Here is a 25,141-nt window from a genome sequence, read left to right on the forward strand (position 1 = left end):
CTACAGGAAGGGAACAAACGTGGGAGAAGGGCGTGAGCCTCCCACGTGTTCTCTGCAAATGGAGGCGAGAAGCACAGACAGAATCATGGCAGTGCTCTGCCAACGAGTGCCAGAATACAGCCCCAAGGCGTGCCAGGCCAGCCCAGATCACACAAGACATGGAATTCCCACTCACATCATAATTGCAGTACGATTAGTATTGTGAAATCTCTTGTTGTCTGTCCTAATGGCCTGCCTTGTGTCAGTAAGGGATTTTGGGATAACGTTAGAGTGAATGGAACATTGTGAAAGCATGGCCCTCAGCTCCTGAAAGCTGGAGTAGCTGAGTTTTATTTCTTTCCCATTTGGTCCTGACTGCTCAGTGAGCTGTTGGTCAAGTGAGAGAGAGGTGCAGATGTCTTGAGTTAATTTTACCTATTTACATAATTCTTTATCAGTAGCACTTATTTCCACAGTTGCCATTGTTCCCACGTGGCTGTTAGACCAACCTCACAGCACAGCACTGAGATGCTCATTCTCCCCATCTCCCCATCAATTTTAAACCCTCCTTGGAACAGAAGAAAACGAGGCCTTGGTTTAGGCAGCCAAAATCTCAGTCCCTCCACGGTGACCTGACTCTTGCACCCTGTGCCCCTTTGATTCCTGTGGACTCAAGGGATCCCAGCCAGCAAATGCGTGGGCTCCTGTGTGATGTCAGTCAGGCTGCTTGGACCACATTTTGCCCAGACAATCACTAAGTGAGATTTTTTTATTTCCTACACACTCAGCGAGGCTCGGGGCTTTCTGATTTTAAGCCCTAAGCACTACACACAGAAACAACAGGAGCTCTGTTCGAAACCTCTGAAGTGCTGCATAATGTTAAGTGTTCCGAATGAATCAAGTCTGGTGTGTTCAACCGAAATTAGCGGGTACTTGTGACCTTATTGCTTCTCATTTGTCAAACAGGCACACTCTGATCACGTCGTCTCACAAGGTACCCGTGAAAAATAATTTATTTTCAGCTGTTAAGAACTCAAACATGACAGAGATAAGTACCAGAGAAGAGGAAAGAGATAATAAATTGGTATGTGTTGAGAAGAAGGTTTTGAATAGCGGCCCTAAATGAAGCATGGATTACACAGGGAGCTGTGAGACGTACAGATGTTCCTGAATAGCTGCTCGTTAAGGTGACAATATCGCTCTGCGGGCTGAATAAGTTCTCTGGCAAACATAATTTGTGATCGTGAAATTAATGACTATCACTGCGTGCTCACACGGGAGCCCACGCTTCCGACACACAGGAAACGCGCATTTCCTAACACACAAGTGTTTGACCTTAAGCCTTAATAATGTTCTTTTAATGTATGTCGCGTTTAGTTACACACACACACAGAAAGGAGGAGGGAATGGGAGCTGGAAGGTTCATGTTTTATGTATGGCGTTCAGAACTTGCCTCGGAAGCTTTGGTAGCTGGCATTACACGGGTAGGTATTCTGATGGCAATTTCAGATTTAAATCGTCAAGCAATCATTGCAGTGCTAAAAGCACTCTTCTTAACTGTTTTATTCTAGCCATAGAAAGTGTTCAAGCTGATGACTTGTGAGAGGAGAAAAACGTATCTTGATATTCCCATAAAATCTTACACAAGATCAGTAGTCATTACCGGAGATAATACTGGATTATATAGATGGTATTAATATACATACAATACTTCTCTGGATGGAATGCAGAGAAGCTGTGAAAGTCTAGAAAGGAATCAGAGCTGAAGCAAAATGAGGAATTTGAACCAAGCAGAGCAAGAAACTCTGCTGTATAAATCAAAATCGGACTGCGTGTGAAAAATACCAATGGAAACGTTAACCCAGCCGTGTTATCCCCCTAGTTATCAAGATATGTGAAGAGGCATTAAACTTAATAGTATGACATGAATAATAGTTTTACAGGGATTAACATATCTGGGACAGTTTCCCCAAGGAATGACAACAAACAAGCTGTTCCAGAGCAGGCAGGCGTATCTTGTAGCTCCCTCTCTTATTGACTGTCACAAGTGCACAGAGCTGCGAGGTCCCACGCTTCCCCTGGTAGGAATCCCGAGTGCACACAGCCATGCGTTATCCCCTTTCTCCTCTGCAATGCCTCTGTGCCAGTGAGCACACTGCAACGCACACTGACCTCTTCTAATATTAGCTCGGGCTGTCGGTTTGAAGCTCCTTGTCTCAGCCCCGCCGGGGATTCCTTCGCTTCCTCGCTTTCAGAGCACTGCAGGACAGCCTGAGAGCCGTGGGTTTGGAGCTGGGTGACGCTGGCAGTGGCTGAACTGTGAGAGCAAACAAAGCATGTAAACAGCCATCTCTGCTCATATTAGCACAAGGCGTGCTGTGGGAAGTCACGATGAGTAAGTGCTTGGTGTGCATTAAAGTTTCCACATTCTGAGCATAGCTGGATGCAAGCAAATTTTCCATATGAGCTGCACAAAGCAGCAGTCCCCCATGGCCCATGAGCATGGCTCCCTCCTCCCTTGGTCCAGAGAGGGAAGCCATGCCACTGCCAAGGAATGGGTGGCACGCAGTCACAGAATCACAGAATTGTAGGGGTTGGAAGGGACCTCCAGAGATCATCGAGTCCAAGCCCCAAGTCAAGAGCATCGAATGGTTTGAGTTGGAAGGGACCCTTAAAGGTAATCTAGTCCAACTACCTGACAATGAAAAGGGACATTTACAGTATGTTGGGGAGCTCAGACCCCGTATCCATCACATCTCTGGGCAAGCTACACCAGGTATAGGCACTGCCTTTGTTGCATCTTGCCTCCATCTGCATGGAAGTGAGTGATGACTTGACAGCGAGATGCTTCCATCCACCTCCCATTCAAGATCAGCAAAAAGCTCCTTCAACCCCATCTTCTCACCATATATTTGACAGATAGACTTCAGATGGTGTATTGGACTCAAGGAGAACACGGGGCTACTCTGCCTCCACTCCTGAAGCTGCTATGCGTCTCAGGTACAATAAAAGAGTGGAGGGGAACAAAGAAGCAAGACTTTATGCACTCTGAAGACATCTACGCAACTGAATTTCATAGGATCACAGAATGGTTGGGTTGGAAGGGACCTTAAGGATCATTTGGTTCCAACTCCCTGCCATGGGCTGCCTGACCCCCAGCCCGATCCATGGCCTCGGGCACCTCCAGGGATGGGGCACCACAGCTCTGGGCAGCGCCACCAGGCCCTCACAGCCTTTGGGGAAAGAATTTCCCCTTAACATCTAACTTATATCTCCTGTCTTTTAGTTTAAAGCCTTTCCTCCTCATCCTGTCGCTATCTGACTGTGTAAAAGTCTCCCCTCAAGTACTGTAAGGCTGCAGTGAGGTCTCCCCAGAGCTGTCCTGTCTGGAGGCTGCACCAGCCCGGCTCCCTCGAGCTATCTTCATAGATAGGGATATACTGAGACTGCAGATGTGCTGAGGTGAGCTCTTCATCTAAAAAAGCCAGGGCGCAAACCTGCGTATCCCTGAGGCCTCCTAATAACACATAACTACGAACTCCAGTGTTTTGCTTTTAATTCCCACCAGAAACCACGCCTCAGGCTCTTTGGGAAGCTTATCAGAGGTGAGTAACGTGGCCAGCCGACAATGTGACACACCGGGACACGGACGCCATGTTCGGGATTCTGCCCCGCCTGTGTCACTGAGGTAAATTCCTGCAGTTAAACACCTGCAAGATACTAGGGCTTTTCTATGTCAGACGTTATGAGTTTCTCGTGTTTCAGCCCAGACGTGGCTCGGGGTCGGTTTGTGGCACGGATGATGGATTATTCACCCCGACGACCTGCGGGGCTACGCGACACCCCGCTCCCTCACGCCGCTCCTCCCGCGCGCTCCCCCACACCGCCGCCTCGCGCCGCTCCCCAAGGGGGCGCTCTGCCCCGGCAGCGCGAGCGCGGCGAGGGGGCGTGGCCACACTGCCGGCGGGCGGTGATTGGCGGGGGCGAGGCTATAAATACGGGCGGGCGGCGGGGGGACAAAGCAGTCTGCGCGGGACCGGCGGGCGGGAGGAGTGGTTCGCGTCCCGTCCCGCGCTCTGCCACTTGCAGTGGGATTTCCTCGTTCTATTTATTTATTTTATTTCTTTTCCATCGGGTCTGTTCGTGTTGTTTTTGCTTTTTTTTTTTTTTTTTTTTTTTTTTAATTTTGCTCTGGCCGTGTCGAAGGATACTAAGCGGAGATCAATGAAGGAAAGAAGAGCGAGCCAGAAGTTATCGAGCAAGGCGGTGATGGATCCTAACCAGAACGTGAAGTGCAAAATCGTGGTGGTGGGGGACAGCCAGTGCGGCAAAACCGCGCTGCTCCACGTCTTCGCCAAGGACTGCTTCCCCGAGGTGCGCCGGGGCTCGGGCAGGGCTGGGGGGCCGGGCTGGGGGCTGCGGGACCGGTGCTGACCGCTCTGCGCTCTGTCTCTCTCCCGCAGAGTTACGTCCCCACCGTTTTCGAGAATTACACGGCCAGCTTCGAGATCGACACGCAGCGCATCGAGCTCAGCCTGTGGGACACCTCCGGTGAGCGCTGAGAACGGCCGGGGCCGGGATCGGGAAGCGGGGCGGTGCGCTGCGGGGCTGAGCACGCGTCGGTCGGGCGGGAAGGAACCGGGCGGCCACCCAGGGCGGGCGGGGAGGAGCCGGGAGGAGCCGGGCCCGCCCCGCGACCCCGCACTGTGCCGGGGAGCCCCGTGATCAAGCCGGGGAGCCTCGCCGGGCTGAGCTCCGTTGTGCTGAGTGAGGCACAGATTCCAGGAGGTTCGGTTTTTTATCCGCCCAGGTAGTCTGTGCTGGTGCTAATAGACTTCGGAGAGGGTGCAGGAAGGGTGTGGACAAATCTCTGTTAGCAGAGATGTGTCAGCGTTCAGTGGAAGGCAGATAGGACTGTGGTTGGCTTGACTCTGCCCTGAGCCCTTGCCACAGCGAGAGGGTGCTTAGCAGTTCTCAGACTGAGTGAAGTCTGCAGATATTTGAGTTCCTTGTAGGCTCCTTAGTATCTGTTTTGACAAAACACAGCAAATCTTCCAGCCCTGGCAAAAGGCTTTGGGTAGGGAGGCATCCTTGGCCCTCTGAAGGTGCAGGGAATCATAGCATCACAGAATGGCTTGGGTTGCAAAGGAGCACAGCGCTCATCCAGTTCCAACCCCCTGCTGTGTGCAGGTCGCCAACCAGCAGCCCAGGCTGCCCAGAGCCACATCCAGCCTGGCCTTGAATGCCTGCAGGGATGGGGCATCCACAGCCTCCTTGGGCAACCTGTGCCAGTGCCTCACCACCCTGTGTGTGAAAAACTTCCTCCTAATATCCAACCTAAACCTCCCCTGTCTCAGTTTAAAACCATTCTCCCTTCTGCTATCACTGTCCACCCTCATAAATAGCCATTCCCCCTCCTGTTTATAAGCTCCGTTCAAGGGGACCCATCCTTACTGACGTGCTAGCATCAGCGCACATTCTCTTAGGGGTGAATGATACAGCAAGCCATTAACAGGCACGGAGCTGCATTCCCTCTGCTGAACGGAGTGAAAAGAAAAAGCTGGAAAAAACTTGGGAGTATGCAAAAGCCCTTTCTACTCCAGGCAGGATTTGTATATGTTGAAATTGGACACTTTGGTTTCATCTAAATAAGAAATCACTCCTCTTACAGGAAACTGGGATTTTAATCCCTTTGCAGAAAAGGAAAGTAGACTGTGAGTTGCCTTTTCCCCTTGCTGTTCAGGAAATGATTTTGAAGGCTTGCAACATGATTACTGGGAAAAGGCACTCTCCGTGCCCACGTTCACTATCAGCATAGTTCCAGACAGATTTTTTTATCTTCTGCCAAGATAGACTTTCATGTTTCTTGAGTGTGTCTGGCTTGAGTTTTCATGCTGATGACTAAGCCGATGGTAGCAAACTCTGGAGTAAGGCCTTATTAATTTTTAATAGTTGGTGAAGTTTTTGTGGCAATTTCTATCTTTAGTTATTAAAACGTAACACGTGGGTTGTTTGACTTGCAAAGGTCTGGAATCTGTATGTCAGAGGCTAGTGACACCGGTGTGATGAAGCATCCTGTAGCACTTCAAAGGATGGCTGTGCTGGAAAGAAGCACCTGCAACCCGATGCATGTGCAAGTCATGCTTTCAGGCCCATCCTGGAACAAACAGACATTGAGAACAAGTGGCTAACTTCTCTGCAGTCTGAAACCAAAGAGGAAATGTTTGAGGGATGTGATGCTCGGGCTAATAGGATGTGGGCTAGTAGGTTGTGGGATTCTGTGGCTGAAGTCTCTAAGCAGCTCTTCCTGTTGACTGTGGGAAGAGCCCATCACCCCAAAGCGAAATCGCATCACCATCATCACCAGATAAGAGACATAAGGAGATAAGATACCGTTTCAGCATTATCTTAACTTCTTGGTAATTTAATTCTTTACAAGCTTTTGTACTAGCCTACTGAATTACAATAAACGTCTTAATGACTTTAGAGCAGCCCCAGATGTAGTTAACTTCAAAAAGTAACTTGTGGCTGCCGTGTGCTAATGGTGGACAATGTCCATTGCAACATGGGGAAGGAGTTAATGGCCCACCCCATGACTTTTGTTCCTTTATTTTGAGGCCGCAAAGGGTGAGAAGTGGGTGCAGTTTAGTTGGGCTTGATCACAGTTGCTGCAGATATTTCAGGATGACTTTGTCAGTGTTTAAAAGCCTTGTGTTAGAGTGAAAACAAGCCTCACTGTCATGGTTTTGGTTTATCTATTAAAGGAATGCCTTATGTAATGGGCTTATTACAGGAGGAACCTTAAGGGCAAAATGTGGAGCAGCACACAGTTGAACTTTCAAAGGTAGCTGCACTTTTCTTAGGAAGTTTTTATTGTATCTTGAATATCCACGTAGAGTTTTGGGACAAAACACTCATAAATAAGAGTGGAATGGGAAGATTCATTATTAAAATATTTTCTGGTACAGTCTAGTTCTGCAAGTCATAAGGATTTAAATTAGCCACAGCATTAAGGGAAATATTTGCCAACTTGAATTTCAATTGGTTTTTGGACTACCAACCCCCTTTTTTTTTTTTTTTTTTTTTATTTCAAAGCAGGAATGTCTGGTTGCAATAGAACTCCATCATAAATTATTCCATTCGGTGGTAATGCAGTATGGCAGTCTTGAGCTGCTTGGCAGCTCTGCTCCTTTTGCAGTGTTTGAGAGAAGTTTCTTTTCAGGCTTATAGGCACGTTGAGGGATCTTTATGCATCAGATGCATTTTGTCCACACTCATGGTTCAGTATTTCTTGCCTTCTTCCATTAAAAGGGATATGGCTTTTTGATATGCAGACCTTTAAGTCCAGGTAGTCCCTGCAGTTTGGATGAGCACGATGTACTCCATGTATATAAAAATCTAATGTTAATTTTAAAGGTGTTTTTGTTGAAGCGCCTGTCAGAAGGAATCTGAACGATGTGGTTTTACTGTTTCCCTGACTCTGGCAGTAAAGCAGCATGAAGGGAAATGCCAAAATAATGTCCTTGCCTCCCAGCTGACCTGCAGGCTGGCTGTGCTGAGCCAAGTGGTTTGCTGCTTTTGTGGCAGCATGGTGGTAACTGGCTTTGGTAGTTCGCTCTGCTTTGGAGCACGGTAGGTTTGCTAACTGGGCTGACGGTGCTGTTTTCTGTTAGAGGTACAGAAACGTCAGCACACGAAACGCTGTGAACATTGTGATATTTGTGTGTTTGGAGAGCTTCTATTTTCTCCAGAATGGCGAAGGTGAATTGAGAAGGAGGAAAGACATCAGCAGTGAATCAGCCACTTGGAGCTGCTGCTGTGGTATTTGGTGCTTTCTGTGTAGCTGATAATTAGTAAGCCTGAGGAACTGGGAGTGGGAGCACGGCTGTTCATCTGTTGTTCTTTCAGTTGACTGGAGTCCAAAAGGCAACAAAGACGAGTGCCCGATGGCTGCTTGGGGTGTGCAGATAGTGGAATATTGCCTGGTCCTGGTGTGCAAATAGCTGAATGCTGCCTGTTCCCAAGGTTTCCCTCCAGCCTAGGGCAGGCTGAGGTCCAGCTCTGCAGGAGGGACGTGGGCTGAGCTGCCTCCAGAGCTCCAGCTCTCATGCAGCATCTCTGAGTGGCTCTGAGTTGTCAGGAAATCAGTGCACCTACTTTGAACCACGTGAGTTTGTCGTGCATTGAGATAGCAGTGTTTCAACCTAAACTTTGCTAACTTCTGTAGCCTAAAGCACCCCGTACTGCTTGATGGGGGGGTTAATTCACATTAAAAGCTGAACAGTGCTGTGCTTTGCATGCAGCCTGAGATTTGAGAAGTAGAGCCTTCTTACTGTGTTAATTACTTCGGCTTAGATTATTTAAGCTGCCAAAGAGATAAAATCAGGGATTGCAGTTGGAATATACTTCCACAGAACAAGATGAATTACAGCACTATCAGCAATTCCTTGATAGAACTGATAAATCATTCATGTTGTCCTTGACAAAAAAGATTTATTTTGTAAGGAGTGAATCACAAACACAAGTATGCTTGGTTTTTTTCACAAATACCACGGCTGTAGCCTTGCATTCTCCTTCTGTTTTCTAGGGTTGGCATGGTTTCAGATCTGCAGACTAACTTGAAAAGGACTGAGCAGCCTCATTGGGCTGTGTTCAAGTTGTCTGTTCAGACTTGAGTCTCATTCCTGAGATTCCTCTGTTCGGAGGGTTTCTGGGTGAAGTGATGAAATGCTGGGTTGAATAGCCTTGCACAGTGAGGGCCGGGGCCGCTCTTTCTTTGCGCAATAATAGACGTTCAGTTGTTGCTCTCCAATGAGACTGGGAAACTTCTTTTGTTGGTGCTGCAGTCTGAGTGCTTTAAATGTTTCCAGTTTGTTCTGCAGCACACCACCCGGAGGAAAAGAACGTGTCAAATGCTCCTCGTTTGCATCCGAGCGAGGCTGCTGCCTATAAAAGTACACATGCTCAGTTCAGCATCTTTAATGTGAGAGGCTCAGAAGGAAAACCTGAAAAGAAAAACCCTCAAAACAAAAGCAGCTCCAGCTGACACAGTAAAAGGAATCTCTGGTCTGAAGGTGGTGGCTCTATGTATACATAAATACATGCTGATGGACATATATGGTGCGTTGTGTCCTTGAAGACTGGTGAGTGAGAAGTTAGGTATGTGTGTAAGGAATTAGTTTCTGGGCGAGGCTTTTTTGAGACTCCTTTCTAGCCAGCAACCATTTGGCCAGGCGTTCATGATCCTCAAGATGGGGAGCAGCTCCTGCCCCTACTTGCCTGCTCTGGGAGAGGAGTGCAGTGCAGGCAGGTGCTGTGCCCAGCCCGCAGGCGAGGGGCTGTAGGGCAGCTGGCACTTGGGCTGGGTTCACACTGCAGGGCTGTCCTGCTGCCTGCTAACTGCTCTGCAGCTTGCCTGGAGCTGGGGACCTGGCCCTGGGGCTCTTGGATAGAGGCACAGTAATGGCAGTGCTGGAGATAGCCGTGGGACAGTTGGCGGTGGGAGATGCTTGCTGATAGATGCTGTGAGCAGAGCTTAGCTAAGGATGAACGCTTCTCTGGTCGGCTCAGCTCGCTCGATCTCATTCTGCCATGCCAGTTGCTGCTGAAGACTGCTAGCTGCCTTTTGAAGAGCAGTTTTTGACAGCTGCCTCTTTGTTAGATTGACATCGCTTATGAAGATGAGCATTTGAATAAAATAAGTCTTGTTCAACAAATTACCTTCTGCTACCTAGTTTGGTAATGCTTCATTCCCCATGTGTTACCATTCATTTCAAAAACAACATTCCTGAGATTCTTGACTCCTTCCTTCTGTGAAAGCTGTCCCACTGAAGTCATTTGTGATACGTTCACACCATTCCCTGCTCTGTGCAACAGTGGGAGCTGTCTGTCAGTGGCAACGTTGAAGAATTCCTCTAATCCAGTTAATAGACTCTGTTTAGCCTCTGAGACCTTGCTGACAATTAGTTCTAGGTAGTTTGAGAGCTGCTGATACAATTGGGTGATAACCCCCAAAGTCACGTCTGCTGACTCTTAAAGCTGCATGTTTGTGGCCTGCGGCCTATGCTGTATGTTTGGTATGTGGAAGAAGAAAAATCTGTATAAGAATGTGACCTGAAAGTGTGCACATGAATCACAGGCATGTGTTTTACAGTCCAATACCCGATCCTGTTTGACCGTGTAAATGTTGATGTACTCTTCTATGTCAGAAACTGGTTCTGCTCCATTGATAAAACTTCAGCAGAGTTAAGGCTGAGCAGGGGTGGCTGAGTGAATTGAACTTTCCAGAGAAGGGAAGATTCCACCATATGATGTGGCAAAGAGCTTTGGCTCTGCAGGTGCTGTTATAACTCTGCACACCATGAGAAGAAAACCAGCAAATCCCTTAATGGCACTCAAAGTGAAACATACATGACATGTAACACAGAGATTATTTATGCTCCTCTGGATGACTAGCTTAGCTTTTGTTCTTATTGATCAGAATGCATTTTACAGGCTGTACGTAAATGCGTACTGTGAGCATATATTGGTTTACAAATCAGTGTGACCTTATGACAGAATGTACTCATGGGTCTGCCTGCAGGGCTTGGGCTCTCTCCTGTTGGAGTTCTGGAGCAACTGCTTTAATTCTAGGCAAGAGTTTTTCTAGAAATTGCCAATTTCTGTGACAAGTAAACATATTTTTTACATTTGGAACTTTATTTTAAAAATGATTTTGAAGTTACTGAGTTCTTAAAACAACTGTGAAAAATGTTTTATAGAGTGTGGATAGTGATAGGACAAGGGGAAACTGAGACAGGAGGTTTAGGTTGGATATTAGGAGGAAGTTTTTCACACACAAGGTGGTGAGGCACTGGAACAGGTTGCCCAAGGAGGCTGTGGATGCCCCATCCCTGCAGGCATTCAAGGCCAGGCTGGATGTGGCTCTGGGCAGCCTGGGCTGCTGGTTGGTGACCTGCACACAGCAGGGGGTTGCAACTGGGTGAGCACTGTGCTCCTTTGCAACCCAGGCCATTCTGTGATTGTATGGTTGTCTTTTCTCAAGTTGCTTCAGATTAAGGCTGGAACTTCAACTTGGACTGTCCTGACTTCCTTTCCCTGGTTATAGGGGGCATCGCAAGCCTTGGGTGGGAGGCAAACCAGTTAAGGTGCCATCCCTCATAGCTGTGTGGCATGGCTGTGGATTTTGAAGGTGAAAAGCAAAGGGCAAGAGGAGAATTGAGCAGTTCAGTCTCGTGTGTCGGGAATACAGCAGTGAGGAGAAGGTGCTGGTAAAGACCTTCACTGGAACTCTTTCCAAACGTTCCGAGTGAGTAACTGCAGAAAATGAAACACACAAACTGATCATGTTTTCTTGTTTCCCTGCAGGGTCTCCTTATTATGACAACGTCCGTCCGCTCTCTTACCCAGACTCTGATGCAGTCTTGATCTGCTTTGACATCAGTCGTCCAGAGACTCTTGACAGTGTGCTAAAAAAGGCAAGTGTTAAGAAATGTTGGAGGGAGAGCTGTTAGTAAGTAGCTGATCTCTGACTCTCTGAAGAGTGGTGGTGCTTCCTGTGTTGGGAACTTCAGTTTGTTTTTGTTTTATAATGGAATGAAGACCAGACTGTGCTCTGCACTGCTGGAATTTGAAGTCATTGATTTGAAAGGGATAAATTTAACTCAAAACAATAACTGTTTAATGGAAGCTGAAGGGTGCAGTGAGTTCTCATTCCTCAGCCCTTAGACATCATTGACTTTTTTTAGGGTGGTGTTGGGTGCAGTGAGAAATTACCTAACATCACATTCATTTAACAGGTAGGTCTGAGAAACTTTGCCGTGTTGCAGAGAGTTTAAAACACATCTGTAGAGAGTTTGTGCGTAGGCCATGGCTTTACATAATTCCTCAGCCTTAAGCTAGAAAGGAGCCAGTGACAAATGCTTCTGGAAGATGCCATAAAACCTAGCAATAGCATAGGAATGTAATTTTGCACCAGACTTCAGAATACTTCAGCTCAGTGATCCAAGATACAAAGCTGGCTTCCCTTGTGTCAAAGTGCTGCAATTGGAGAATCAAGCTCTGGTGTTCATGAGGTGGTCCTGTTCCTCCCCTTGGTCACTGGGCATGACTCAAACTTGGTGCTGTTGTCTTTAAGGCTTACTGATCTGAAATTCCTTTTATTCTGTAGCTGGGGCTGGTGTTTCTTGTTTCACTGGGAATAAAGCAGTGTGCAATGCTGTAAATAATATGCACAAAACACTTCAGACTACTCTTTATGCCAGCAAGCATCAAGAACTTACATCTCTCACTGTTACTGTTGGTTACTGTATTGTTGCTTAATTCTGGAAGAGATTTTTGTTAATATGCCTTCAAAGCCAAATTATATTCCTAGTCTTCAGTCTACAGTCTAGTCAGGTTGGGCTGCAGAGTTGTTGGCTTTCCTGCATCTGCAAGGTAACCATGCAGGGGGGTGGGGGATGTGCAAAAAGACCCAAAATGCTTTACAAGCTGTCTCAATGACTTCCTTAATTGACTTGTGACAGATTTGTATAGTTCTGGATGTCAGGACATAGCCACGAGGCCAGTGTATAGCAATGTGGGCTTTGAGGTCATACAAGTGGTGCCTTTAGCTCAGCCTTGGGGGACCGCTGAAGGCAGTGACAGCAGCTTTCCATGGCTCCTGTGTCAGTCACTGTGGTTGGTTTGTTACTGCTCTGCAAACCTTTGTTCACATAGGTAAACAACCTCGATTATTAAGTCAGTGGAATGAATGAGTGTAGGAGATTGTAAGATTTTATCCTTGACCAGATAACGCTGGCACTGACGCCTTCAGAAATGTGCTCGAAGGTGAATGTGGCTGTTGTGTAAGAGTATTTCCATGGAGAATGTCATGACTTATTAAACTTGGACTTGTACCCGTTGCCTCATTGGATTTAAACATTCAATTACTCCATTATAACACCCACCTACAATTTCACAGTGGAAAGGAGAAATCCAGGAGTTCTGTCCGAATACCAAAATGCTTTTGGTTGGTTGCAAGTCGGACCTGCGCACGGATGTAAGCACACTTGTGGAACTCTCCAATCACAGGCAGACACCCGTGTCCTATGACCAGGTACGTGCCATTCTTTGTGCTTAGGGGTGGAGGGTAAGAGCATTCTTTAAGCATGCTAAGACTGTGGCTTTATTGGCTGCCAAGAGCCTTTGAAGTGAATTGAAAACGAGCTTACCACTTTCCAGTGCTTGCAGAAGCCAGAACCGTAACTGAGAGGTGTGGCGTGTGTCCCATTCATTTAATGATGATAAAATCATTGTCTTTGCATTTGAGTTGAAGGTTACACACATGACTTGAGTGTTACGAAAGGTATTTCGTGTAATCTGACTCCATTAAAATGGCATTGCTTGAATACTTGTTGGAAAAAAAAACACCTTGTAGCTCTGTGTGGAGGTGGCAGCAAATCCAGAAAGCATCCTAATCCTTGGTGGCAGTTCTCTGTTGCTGGGAAGTGAGAAGGCTGGAGCCAGTCATTGTGGGGCAGAGACACTGAGGTGAAAAGGGAAAGAATCAGGCCACAGGAAGCAGAAGGCAGAATGGGGGGGGGGAAATTAAGATCTAATAAACTTCCCCCTATTACTTACATGTGTATTGTGTCTGTTCTGCCAGCAGAAGCATGGTTGTGGATTTCAGATTCACCCAGTAGGATGTAGGAGTGAAAATGTTACCTGCCTAGGTAGTTCTAGCTGATGTGTATATCCTTTATTAGAAGCACTTTTTGATGTCTTCTCCAAAGCCTCAGGTTTTCCAAACCAACAGCTCTTAATATGCAATTACTAATAATGCAGCCTCCTACAGCATGTTAAATTTGAAAGTGTGGAGATGCCATGAGCTGAGTATCTTAATTAAAATATGACATGGGGTGTTGTGTTGTGATAGCTTGTGCTGATTTTGGCTTTTTTTTCTCTGCCTGACTCAGTAAGCATCCCTCCACTTCAGACAATTTTCCAGGAAACTAAATGCCAGTTTTTATTACCCTAGCATAAAAGGATTCAGGAGTGCCCTTAAATCTTGATTGTTCTTCTCCTGATTGGAGAAAATATGGTTTAAAAACACCATTCATTCATATAGATTCATATCTTTCAGCCTTGGAGCTGCAATTTTCCGTACTATTTTTCTTCAAATATTGGAAACTTTAAAGGAAATACTGTCTGACACTTAAAACATACACAAGTTCATATATGCATTTTTTTGTGGTACGTAAAACCATCAAGCCTGATGTTTTTCAGAAGTAGTGATTGAAAATCTACTGACAGTTGGATTTGTCACCTGGAATGGAAGGCTTAACATCTCTTCTAAAGTCACAACTCCTTAGGAAGGGTTACAGCCATAAGCTGTTACTGAACAGACAAAGAGGAAATGGTATGTGATAGTGAAGCCCTACTTAATAAATGGGCAAACTTCACCTGCGCTTTACACAGAGAGGAAGAGTAGCCTGAGCCTGGTTGGATGTCTCCTGGTTTCCAGGGCATAGAGGTGACTGAAGTCATTCAGTGCTCCCCAGTGCTAGTTCTAGGGAAGGATCAAGTCATCTGGGCTAAGGAAGTGCAAGTGGGTTCTAGATTCCCTTGCCTTGCTGAGTCAGTATGGCATCAGAGTTCAGTGGGGTTTCCTCCCCTGCTACTCTTACCTTCATAAGAAAGTGCTTGAAGGTTGAATTTGGTTGATGGTGACACCCTGTCTCCAATATGCCAACCAATTTCCAGCCAGCTAAGCCTGGCAAGCATTTTTTTTGAGGAAGTAAGATAGGTTTGGGTGAGTAGGAGTTGGAGTGTTAAACAGTGTGTAGGGCTCGGTCCTACAGCTAACAGTCCTTTATCAGCCAATCCCACTTAAAACTGATAAGGAAACAGCTGCATCACTTGAAGGCAAATAATGCATAATGAAGATGTGGGTCCAGTTAGATTAGTGCCATCAGCCTGGTTGGTACAGCTGGGAGCACAGAGGAGGGACTGGCCTGATGTGTGTCCTGCTGCCTGTATCTCAGGTGTGTGAGTACTTGAGGAGTGGCACATCAGGAATGTGGCTGGATGTTGTAACTTAACTGGGAAGATTGGAGTTCCTTGTAGTACTTCCTCAGAAGTGAAATCCCATTAAAACAATTCCTTGTTTTCCACACGGTGCAATGTTATCTTCCAGTAACAAAATGCACAACAGGATACTTGGGGGTGCTGGTATGTGCTGGAGTTGCTTTTTGTGCTGCTAGAGCAGATACCCTGCTTTGTGTTCTTATACACCTACAATTGCAAAAGAAAGGTTGCATAGCCACTGAAAGCCTTTTTATTTTTGCCCATTCCCAAGGTACGAGTTGATCTAACTCTTCCCCAGCCCAGGAACCCACAGGTTTTGTTTTGTTTTGTTTTTTCACCATAAACTTCATCTCTTTAGCAGAGTTGTGAGCAGGGCTTCCCTTGTATGCTCTGCTCCATGGCTGGGGGGTTCAGTGAAGGAGTCTGAGCACATCATCTGCCTGGAGATAGGAGCCTTAACCCTCGAAGTTGCCAGGTCTGCACTTTTCTCAGTGAGCATGTGATCCACACGTGTAGGGATGAAGGTGCTGAATGGGTCCTGCTGATGCTGTTCTGGATTTCTGCAGTTATCATTTCTCTTTCAAATTGTATTTATCTGTGAGAGAACGCCTGACTGCATCTTGGAAGCCAAGCTCTGTTTATTTTGCAAAATTAGCTGCTGGCTGTTGTACTTGAGCTTTAGCTTTTGGTTTTCACAAAACACTGTGTATGGAAAACAGTGCTGAAAAGTAATTGTATGGTTTGCTTTGGCTCCCTGGAAACTTGGTAGTGATTGAGTGTTCTTTCTTCCCTTAGGGTGCAAATATGGCCAAACAGATTGGAGCAGCTACGTACATTGAATGCTCAGCCTTACAGTCAGAAAACAGCGTCAGAGACATTTTCCATGTTGCCACCTTGGCGTGTGTGAATAAAACAAACAAAAACGTGAAACGAAACAAATCACAGAGGGCAACAAAGCGAATTTCACACATGCCTGGCAGGCCAGAACTTTCTACAGTGGCTACAGACTTGCGAAAGGACAAAGCAAAGAGTTGCACGGTGATGTGAAGGACCTGGATTTTCTTGAGCAGGAGGAAGAGAGCATTCGGGAGAGGTGGAGGCTCAATGAAGTGTGCAGCCACGTGGTATTTAATGAGTGCTTCTGCCAGTGCTTTAAAGGAGACTCTTCACCTGTTGTGTGAGACTGTACTTAGGAACTGAGCATGTAGACCGAGCAGGGAGAAGAAATGGCTCTGAATGAGGTGGCATCAGGAGATGGTACGTGGAAGAAAATGCCAAAAATGGGAACACTTGAATGTGCTGGGGAAAAAAAAAAAGAGAGGGTGAATCGGAAGAAAACACCATGAAGAAGAGAGACGTCATTGACAGTGCTTGTTTCTTTTATTGATGCTCTATTCCCGGATGCTACTGCTTTGATTTCATTAAAATGATACTTTAATGTTGTTTTTTTTTTTAAAGAAGACATTATTAATACACCCTCGTTAAGGAACTATCCCTGTGACCTTGTAGTTGGTTTTCCAAAGGAGATGATCTAATTTTGTAGTAGCTCCTCGTTGAAATGCAGAGTATACCAAGGCCTATACGTCACCTAGAGGAAAACACTGTACGTGAGAAGTTTGGAGCTTTGCCTTTCTGAGATGGCAGCACGAGCTGAGTAATAGTGACATGTTGGTCATGGAGACGGCCGTGTGAGGTTTCCCAGTGTAATAGGTGACCTCACAGCAGGATTTAAATGGATGCAAGTGGGATGTGAGGGCAAACTGCCTGCCTTTCGGAGTCTGACTTTCAATTCCTCTTCGTGATTGTAATTTAAGGTGGAAATGATCTCAAGTTCTGGTGTACTGTATGGGTATTTCACTGTAGGTTCAGCTCTAAAATCAAGTGAAAAGTGCTAAGAGCTGTGATTACAAATGATTCTTAGTTTAAAAATGAAAAACACAATTCATTAAGCCTTACTGCCCATCTGGAGAAGCCCTGAGCCTCATCTGCTCCTGCTCAGAGCTGGGGAGCCAGCCCAGTGGTTCCCACATCTAGCCCTCTGTAAACGCTATGAAGTGCTATTCTGTGATACGGTTCTCTGCAACAGTGTTGGGGAAAAACCCAAAAATCTGCAGGTGAGCCAGCAGAGCCAGGTTACCCACAGTTAGCCACTGGTGTGCAGTTATTTGGGGCAGCCATCTCTCATTTGCTCATGGTGAGCACTGGGAGGAAATGGAGTCTGAAGAACTGTGACGCCTTAAGGGGACCCCAGTGGAAACTGGATACAGCATTTAGTCTTTAAGGCTAATATCTACTTATCCAGACAGCAGTCCTTAACCATTACGTGGGTGAACTGGTTCAGTTCTTTTTTCCCTTACTGGTTGCTGTTACAATAACTCTGCCAGCCCTTAAATGTGTTCACAACTGTTTACTGACCGACTTGATGGCTCCTCTGGAGGGGGATGCTGTAATCTCTAACCGGTGTGGCTATAGCTTGTTGAGAACAAGCAGTTTGTTTCCAAGGATGATGCTTCATTTTTGAAGTGTTGAAGCTGTGTTCATGATGACTTCTGCAAAGGTAAAGGATTACCACAATTAAAACTCGGTGTGTTCCCAGCACTTTTTGTTTTTTTTTTCATCCAATGATAAAAAAGAAAGAAATCCACTCCAATTATTTCCCACACAAAAAGACATTTCTTTACCACCATAATAAGCTTATGACTGATGCAGCAGTGCGCTTAGGGCAGTATTACAAAATAGCTGGTAAGTGCTTTCTGTATTTAAATATTGTGGAAGAAAATAAGTTATAACTGTTATAAAACAGGACACTCATTACATTTTTTTTTTTAAATTGTTGAAGTCACTTTGTATGTTCGGTTAATGTTTCTGCAGTATTTATTAAAATACCATTCTTTTCTTTGAATTAAAAAGAAAGTAATTGACTTGTAGTAGAAATGGCCTTTGTGTGTTAGTTCATTTCTATTTGTGGACTGTAATTGTACTGAGCTGCAACCTGGCCACAGCTTGGAAATGGAGTGGGATGCAAATAGAAATCCATCTCACACTTGGAGCTGCCTTTTGGGTTTTTTTGGAGTTAAAAGTATGTCACGTGGATTATTTGAGCTGTATTTCTCAAAAGGTCAGAGGCAGACAGAGGAAACTGGAGCAAGTGAACAAGTGTGGTTTGCTTTGGCCTCCAAAGCATTGCCTGCTTATCTTCATGAGGTCTCACGCATCCAGGCTGTTCCAGGAGCTTTTCTTTCCTTCTCCTTGTGAGTTAAGCAGACAGGCTTTGCTGCCTGCTTGCCTCCTCATTGGGACATCATAGTTGCTGTAATCCCTGGAAGTGGAGTCTCAGCACTGCAGCTCTTGGGTGTTTCAGGCTTCATTTTGGACACAGAGGATATGATGCTGAGTGCAGCCTGTGCCATCTGCATACATTTTCTCCCTGAAACCTGTAAAACCAAGGCAAAGGAGCTGTTATATTTCTCAGTTTTGGTTCTGCTGAAGCACGTGTTCCTCCTATGATTCTAAAGGTGTGCATCCTGCATCTGCACTGGAACAGGCTGCCCAAGGAGGCTGTGGATGCCCCATCCCTGCAGGCATTCAAGGCCAGGCTGGATGTGGCTCTGGGCAGCCTGGGCTGCTGGTTGGTGACCTGCACACAGCAGGGGGTTGGAACTGGGTGAGCACTGTGCTCCTTTGCAACCTAGGCCACTATCATTCTATGATTCTAATCCTTGTAGTTGTCCTGGGCTCCCTTTTCTCACCACTGAGGCTAGGGTGCTGCCCTCACTCCCGAAATGCCTCTTCCTCACCTGCTGTGCTCATCTTGCTGCCTTTGCTCACCTTTGCCTGCTGACCCATGTCAGATTGATGCACGGTTCTGACATTTGGGAAGCTTTGCAGTGTGGCATTAAGTCCTCCCTTTGTATGACTATGTGGATCCACTCCTTCGTCAATGGATTTGATTCTCTTGCTATGAAGGACGTTTTCCAATTAATATTTAACTAACTGCATGCCTTGGCACTCTTTCCAGCTTTTTATCACTTTTAAGGAGGTATAAACCCAAGCAAAGTAATCAGTCCTTGCTGCTTGTGAATGCTGACACACCACTAGGAGAGAAGTTCCACTATGACCCTGTGGGCCCCCATGGTGGCCAGAGCTTCAGCCCTGCAGCCAGCAAGAGCCAGCTCCCCTGCTACTCATTACTTGCCTTCCAACCCATCTGTGGCACAGTGGGTTTTGCTTCAGCAGGTTGTGTCCCTCCCAGCTGTTGTAGATCCTGCTATTTCTTTTCCAGCTGTTTTCTTTCAGCTCTTGAGCTTGTCGCATAGGCTGGGGCTAGGAAGGATCTCTCTGAAGCTTCCCCAGACACGTGCCTTCATGATGAGGCTGCCAGTGCCACAATTACACTTTGGAGAGCCACCAAAGTTTGCTGTGGCTTTTTCCTTCTGATCAGTGTGTGCAGTGTTGGTGTTGCATTGCTCCTGCTGTACATAACATGCTGTGTGGTTGCAGGCCAAATGATGTGTATTAGGAGGGTGCTATTCCTGCTAAGCCACACGTAGACTCGCAGGAAAGAGAAAAAAATCCATTTTCAATTAAATCACTTTGATGACAAATTGACCACTGGTTGATAATTACACTTTCTAATCCCATGCTGAGTCCTTTATCTTCTCTAGGTGGATGGGAAATGGAGGTGTCATGATTTATCTGTGATTTCCTTTCTGTGTTTACAAAAGCAAGCAGCAGTGTTGGCAGCTCTCTCGGCAGCCGCTAACATTGCTGTGTTCCAGCACATCTGGGAAGTGAGCACTCACGAATCCCAGAGCTCCTCAGCCAGTTCTTGGGCATAAGCTGTGTGTCTTTGGAACAGAAAGTGTTTCATCATCACGTGGTGAGAAATAATCTTTTTTTTTTTTCTCCCCCCAGATGCAGAGCAGGAGTTCTCACCGATGAGTCCAACTTTCTTTTGCTATAGCTGCTGGCTTCACCATTTCCTTTAAACAATAATTGCTATTTTGTCCCTCGTAGGAGATGTTTGTTATGCTTTGGCTGCTGGCAAATGAAGCTTCTGAGCCAGAGGAAAGATGGCAGGTTTGCTTACCTAAATGCAGGGGCTGTGGGTAATGCCTGGCCTGGGGTGTCATCCTTCCTGGGGTGACATGATGGCTATTTGGTTTCTCTGAGGGCCCATGTCTGCAGGATTGCCTCCCCCTCAGCACTGCGGTTGTGTGGACAAGAAGTGCTCTTTTGTGCAGGCTGTGGTTTGGTCAGATGTTTCCCTTAAGCACTGTTTGATCCCTGGAAACTAAATTTGACAGATTGCCATGACTCAGTCTGTTTCCAAAAAAACATTTGATTTGAGCTTTCCTTTGATTGCACAACTAGGTTGTGCAATCACTTACAGTAAGTGAAGCACCTTAGTGGGACATCCCTGCAGACCCCTGAGACCACCAAATTTAATTGCCCTCCTATCTCCACCACCCAGGTACCTGCAGGGGCAGTCGTTTGGTCTCTGGTGGTGGGCTCTGTGTGTGTCTGGCTCTGCAGTTTGGATCCCCTAGCAGGCGTGGAGGAGAGCCTGAGGAAGAGGCCAAGCTCCTTCGTCACCCCTCAGCATGTTGCCTGGAGTTGATCTGCAGTGAGGAAGGGGTAAAGCTCAGCTAATTAACAGTTTGATGCTGTCAGTATGACATTTTGTTGTCTAATCCTCACATGCCAGCGCTGGCTCTCCAAAGGGAGAGATTGTTGGCTGAAAAGCAGATAGTTACTAATTCTCAGCTCATCGGGCTTTTTCCTACCAAACTCCTTTCTTATAAAAGCAGAAAGAAATCTTTTTTCCCATAGACTTGCTCATTCAAATCCCTGCGACCTGTGAGTGTTTCTGCAGAAGCCACTGAGATGCTGATGGTAATGAAGAGCTGTGCCGCATCCCCAGAGCCACAACCTCCGAGTGCCAAGGCACATCTGCAACGTGTTAGCAGCTGAAACAACCTCTGCATCTTCCGGGAGCCCCTTCCATCCCTCAGCCCTGGGGCTGCTGAGCCTGGTGAGGGGCAGCTCCAGCCCTGCAGGTTGTCCAAGAGCCAACAAGAGCTGGGGGTGCTGCGCAGCTCCAAGAGAGAGATGTTCTGCCAACCGTCTCGTTCTTATCCTCCCTAAAGGAGTTTGGAGGATTAGGGGTGAGAAGCAGTTCGGAGAAGGAAAGATGTCATCCAACTTTCAAAGGGATCTGCAGAAAGGGAGGCACTCCCACAGCTGTGGAATGGGAAATCAGCTTTTAGCCCACCGATTCACATGCTGCAAAACGCTCATCCTGGCAGCTCCTGCTCTTCACATCCCACTGCACAAGTTCTGCAAAGCCGTGCTATAGCTGAGAAACCTTTCTTGCAAACCGCTGCTGGAATGGGTGAATTTGCTGCAGAAATCCATAACTTGCATCCAAAGTGCTGGGGGTGAGCTGGGATCCCTTCTGGGCCAGGACCACAATGTTCTGTGAGCATTGCCTTGTGCCGGGTGGCTGCTTCATTTCACTTGACCTCTCCCAGAGGTCAAAGGACTCAAAACTGTAAAGCACTCTGCTGCTTTCAAGCCATTAACTGTGTCCTGACTGTAATGGCTCTGAATTAGATTCAAGACATTCCCTAAAGACATATATTCTGTAGTCTGCCTGGTACTGTGGAAACATCCTCCATGGGATGTTTGGGCTGCAGCCACCAAGGCTCACTCTACTCTAGAAATGCCCATTTTCACCACTGGAGCTCATCCTGCAGGCACCTAGAGATACGTGGGCATTTGGGGATGTGCTTCTCCATTTGCGGGTAACGCAGCTCATCCACTCCTCTGCTCACACACAGCTGAGACAATCTTTGTCCCTTCTTCAGGCACTTACATCCCTAATGCCAGGGGCTTTGACACACAGGGGGGGACAAAAACCTGATTCCTGCTGCAGGGAAGGGGATTTGGTGCAGGTTGAGGGGTTGCACGGACAGCATTTGGTGCAGTTTGGGAGCTGCAGGGATAGGATTTGGCTCAAATTGAGGTTTTGGTGCTTGCTTAGCACAGGAGGGCTTTGTGCTGGGGGAGGCGGGGAGCAATGCAAGTGTGTGTGTGTGTGTGTGTGTGTGTGTGTGTGTGTGTGCAGGGCTGGGGCCGGGGGAGCCAGGGGCTCATCTGGTGTCAGCAGCATTCATGTGCAAAGCAGGGACCCAGGGCAGCGCATTATCTCCGGGCTGGAATGGTTCTTTCAGGCGCTCCCCGACTTTTCAGGGATGCTGCACACTTGAAGGCTGGTTATTAGTTCCAAATGCTGTAGGAGCATCTGCTCTCAACTAGCTCGAAACCATGTTTAATAACAAGAAAATCTACTTCAGCCAAATCCCTATAGGGAGGGCTTTAGCCCGAACAAAGGCCCCCCCACCTCTGATTTCCATAACAGATGTACCATGCGATGCATGACAGCCCGGCGCGGGGGAGCTCCTTTATTCCCCACATATCCATCTGCAAGAAAAGGGGCTTTCATTTTATTAATTGCACTGGTGTGCTCCGCGACGCTTTGTGTGTGCGGGAAGGAAGGGTTTGTGTTTCATGCTACAATGGCCATGGTAATGGGTTGGGTTGGTTGGTTTCTTTTTGCAGCCGTGGTGCTGTAGGCTTTCCCCTAGGGGAGCGTTGATGTGTCCCCCCGTAGCCCCCAGGGGCCGTGAGAATCTCTGTGCAATGCTGTGCCCAACCTTGCTCCCATCTCCCACCTCTCTGTGCCACTTCAGCTTTGCTTATTGCACGTTTGCTATACCCATTGGCAATCACCGCTCTGGTTTGAGAGCTCGTACATCTTATAGAATCATAGGATCATTTTGGTTGGAAAAGACCTCTGGGATCCCCAAGTCCAACCCCAGCATGTCCCACCGTGCCCACTGCCCGTGGTCTGCAGTAACCCTGTGAGCTATGGCAAGCAGGCCTGACTCAATGCAGAGCACTGCCCTGTGATGCTGTATGTTTGAAAAACAGCTTTTCCAATGGAGGAAACAAGAAAGCAGAGATTGTGTGGTGAGAAAGCTGTCCTAGAGCAGAGAGAGGGTTCACAGACCTACACCTCCTCGAGTTAAGGGCAAATTCGTGTTTTATCTCCATCTGTACGAAGCTCTATCCGTCATGGTTTCCCTTCATTCACGTTTTTATTTTCCCAGCTCTCCAGGGAGCTGGAATTATTCATGGCCACGAGTTCGGCAGAGACAGAAGGGCTGGGGCAGAGCAGGGGGTGGGTAGCAGAGATAAAGCCGTCCCTCACTGCTCCAGCACAGATGGGAGATGTTGTGTGATAGGTTTTATGGTCTTCCCTGTTTCATTTTGCATATAATGGCTGGAATGGAGAGTAGTGCATAACCATGGGGAAGGAAACAACACAGGGCTCAGTGTTCTGGAGGTACTTTGGCCACAAAAGTTTCTGGTTCGGAGCAAAACAAAATCTCTATATTTTTTTAAATTAAAAATAAAAAAGTGAAACTCCCCAGAAAAGAACAGCTTTACAAATTGAAATCAGGATTTTTACTTTTTTTTTCTTCTAATCCTCTTTCCTAGGGACAGAGAGGCTCAGCATTTCCATGACAATGGTCAGCGGGTGCTGGTGCAGCTGCATCCATCCTCTGTGATGCCAAGTGGGGAACTCAGCAAATGCAGGGACAGGCAGGGAAAAGGCAAAGCAGCATCCAGGAAAGAGGGATGCTGTCAGTTTTGGGTTGGAAAGATTTCCCCAAAAAACACCACTTGTTGCCTGAACAAGCAGGAGTATCCAGGTCCCCTCACTGTGATGTGGGCCTGGGGAAAGCGGCACAGAGCCATTCTATTTTTGCCATATTGTGAGGGATAAGGAATGCCCACAAAACTGAGCTGCTGTGACTGTTCTGGAAGTGCCTGTTGTTCCAGGAAGAGTGCATGCAACAGTCAGAGCCACTGTGGGCTAATGCTGCTTGTGTTATCCAGGCATGTGTTGAACCATAGGATGCTTTTATTTTGTCTTTGCCTATAAAACATGCTTGCAAAAATCGTGTCTGTTTTCTATTTCATGATAACCTTCTCCATCATGTTTCACCATGTTGCCCAAATGCAATGTGCTGTCTGCTGTGAGCAAATGTTCTGTTGGACTTGCACTCTCTGGTGTTGTTAACCCACCCCAGGTTGGAGCCAGGGTCCAAAACCAGATGGAACTGTTTAGCCACAGTCTTCCCTAAGAGGGATATCGTCTCCATTTGCCAGCACAGTGTCTGCAGAGCACCCATCTTTGGGGATCTACCTTCTAAAATCCTGGAAGCACATGAGAAAAGGGATTTTGAGGACAAAAATGAAAACTGGAGCAGGTTACACACAAGCTCCACACTGCATCATCACACCCACGGTATCTCCCTTTATCAGCTTTCCATGAACAGATAAATCTTTCTGAACAGACGCAGAATTAAGCTGGTTGTGAGTTCAAGGAGCTGCCTGGATGCACTCACAGAAGAGGTTTGAAAAGAACATTTCTTGGATGGTTTCCTCGAAGCTCTCTGAATGGCAGCTGTTGTGCTGAGGGAAGAGTGTCCGTGGAGTCACACGAGTGCTGCAGAGCACAGCAGAGCCAACACAGCCAGCACAGCACACAGCTCTCCGTTCAGCCCAGCAGAGGCAGGCACCCCCAGTGCCCTTCACTTATAACCAGAGGTGGATTCCCTCTCAAGGGCTTTGTCTCTACTGAGTGGTGAGCAGATCAAAATCTGTGCACATGGGGTTCACCCAAAACGGATGGAGGAAGGAAAAATGGAAAGATAAATGGGGGGATGGGTGGATGGATGGATGGATGGATGGGTGGGTGGATGGATGGATGGATGGATGAGTGGGTGGATGGATGGATGGATGGATGGATGGATGGATGGATGGATGGATGGATGGATGGATGGATGGATGGATGAGTGGGTGGATGGATGGATGGATGGATGGATGGATGGATGGATGGATGGATGGATGGGTGGATGGGTGGATGGATGGATGGATGGATGGATGGATGGATGGATGGATGGATGGATGGATGAGTGGGTGGATGGATGGATGGGTGGATGGATGGATGGATGGGTGGGTG

The 25,141-nt window shown here is 47.0% G+C and overlaps 1 protein-coding gene across 1 annotated transcript; it reads left to right on the forward strand.

Annotated features, from left to right (window-relative positions):
• Positions 1-4,014: 4,014 nt before the first annotated feature.
• Positions 4,015-17,979, forward strand: RND3 (Rho family GTPase 3). Its single transcript, XM_052675768.1, has 5 exons — positions 4,015-4,353; positions 4,443-4,530; positions 11,347-11,456; positions 12,941-13,075; positions 15,841-17,979. Exons 1-5 carry the CDS (start codon positions 4,204-4,206, stop codon positions 16,090-16,092), a joined length of 735 nt encoding a protein of 244 aa, XP_052531728.1. The 5' UTR covers positions 4,015-4,203; the 3' UTR covers positions 16,093-17,979.
• The last annotated feature ends 7,162 nt before the right edge of the window (positions 17,980-25,141 follow it).

The sequence above is a fragment of the Tympanuchus pallidicinctus genome, unplaced genomic scaffold (assembly GCF_026119805.1).
Source record: "Tympanuchus pallidicinctus isolate F22 unplaced genomic scaffold, pur_lepc_1.0 scaffold15, whole genome shotgun sequence".
Lineage (NCBI taxonomy): Eukaryota > Metazoa > Chordata > Aves > Galliformes > Phasianidae > Tympanuchus > Tympanuchus pallidicinctus.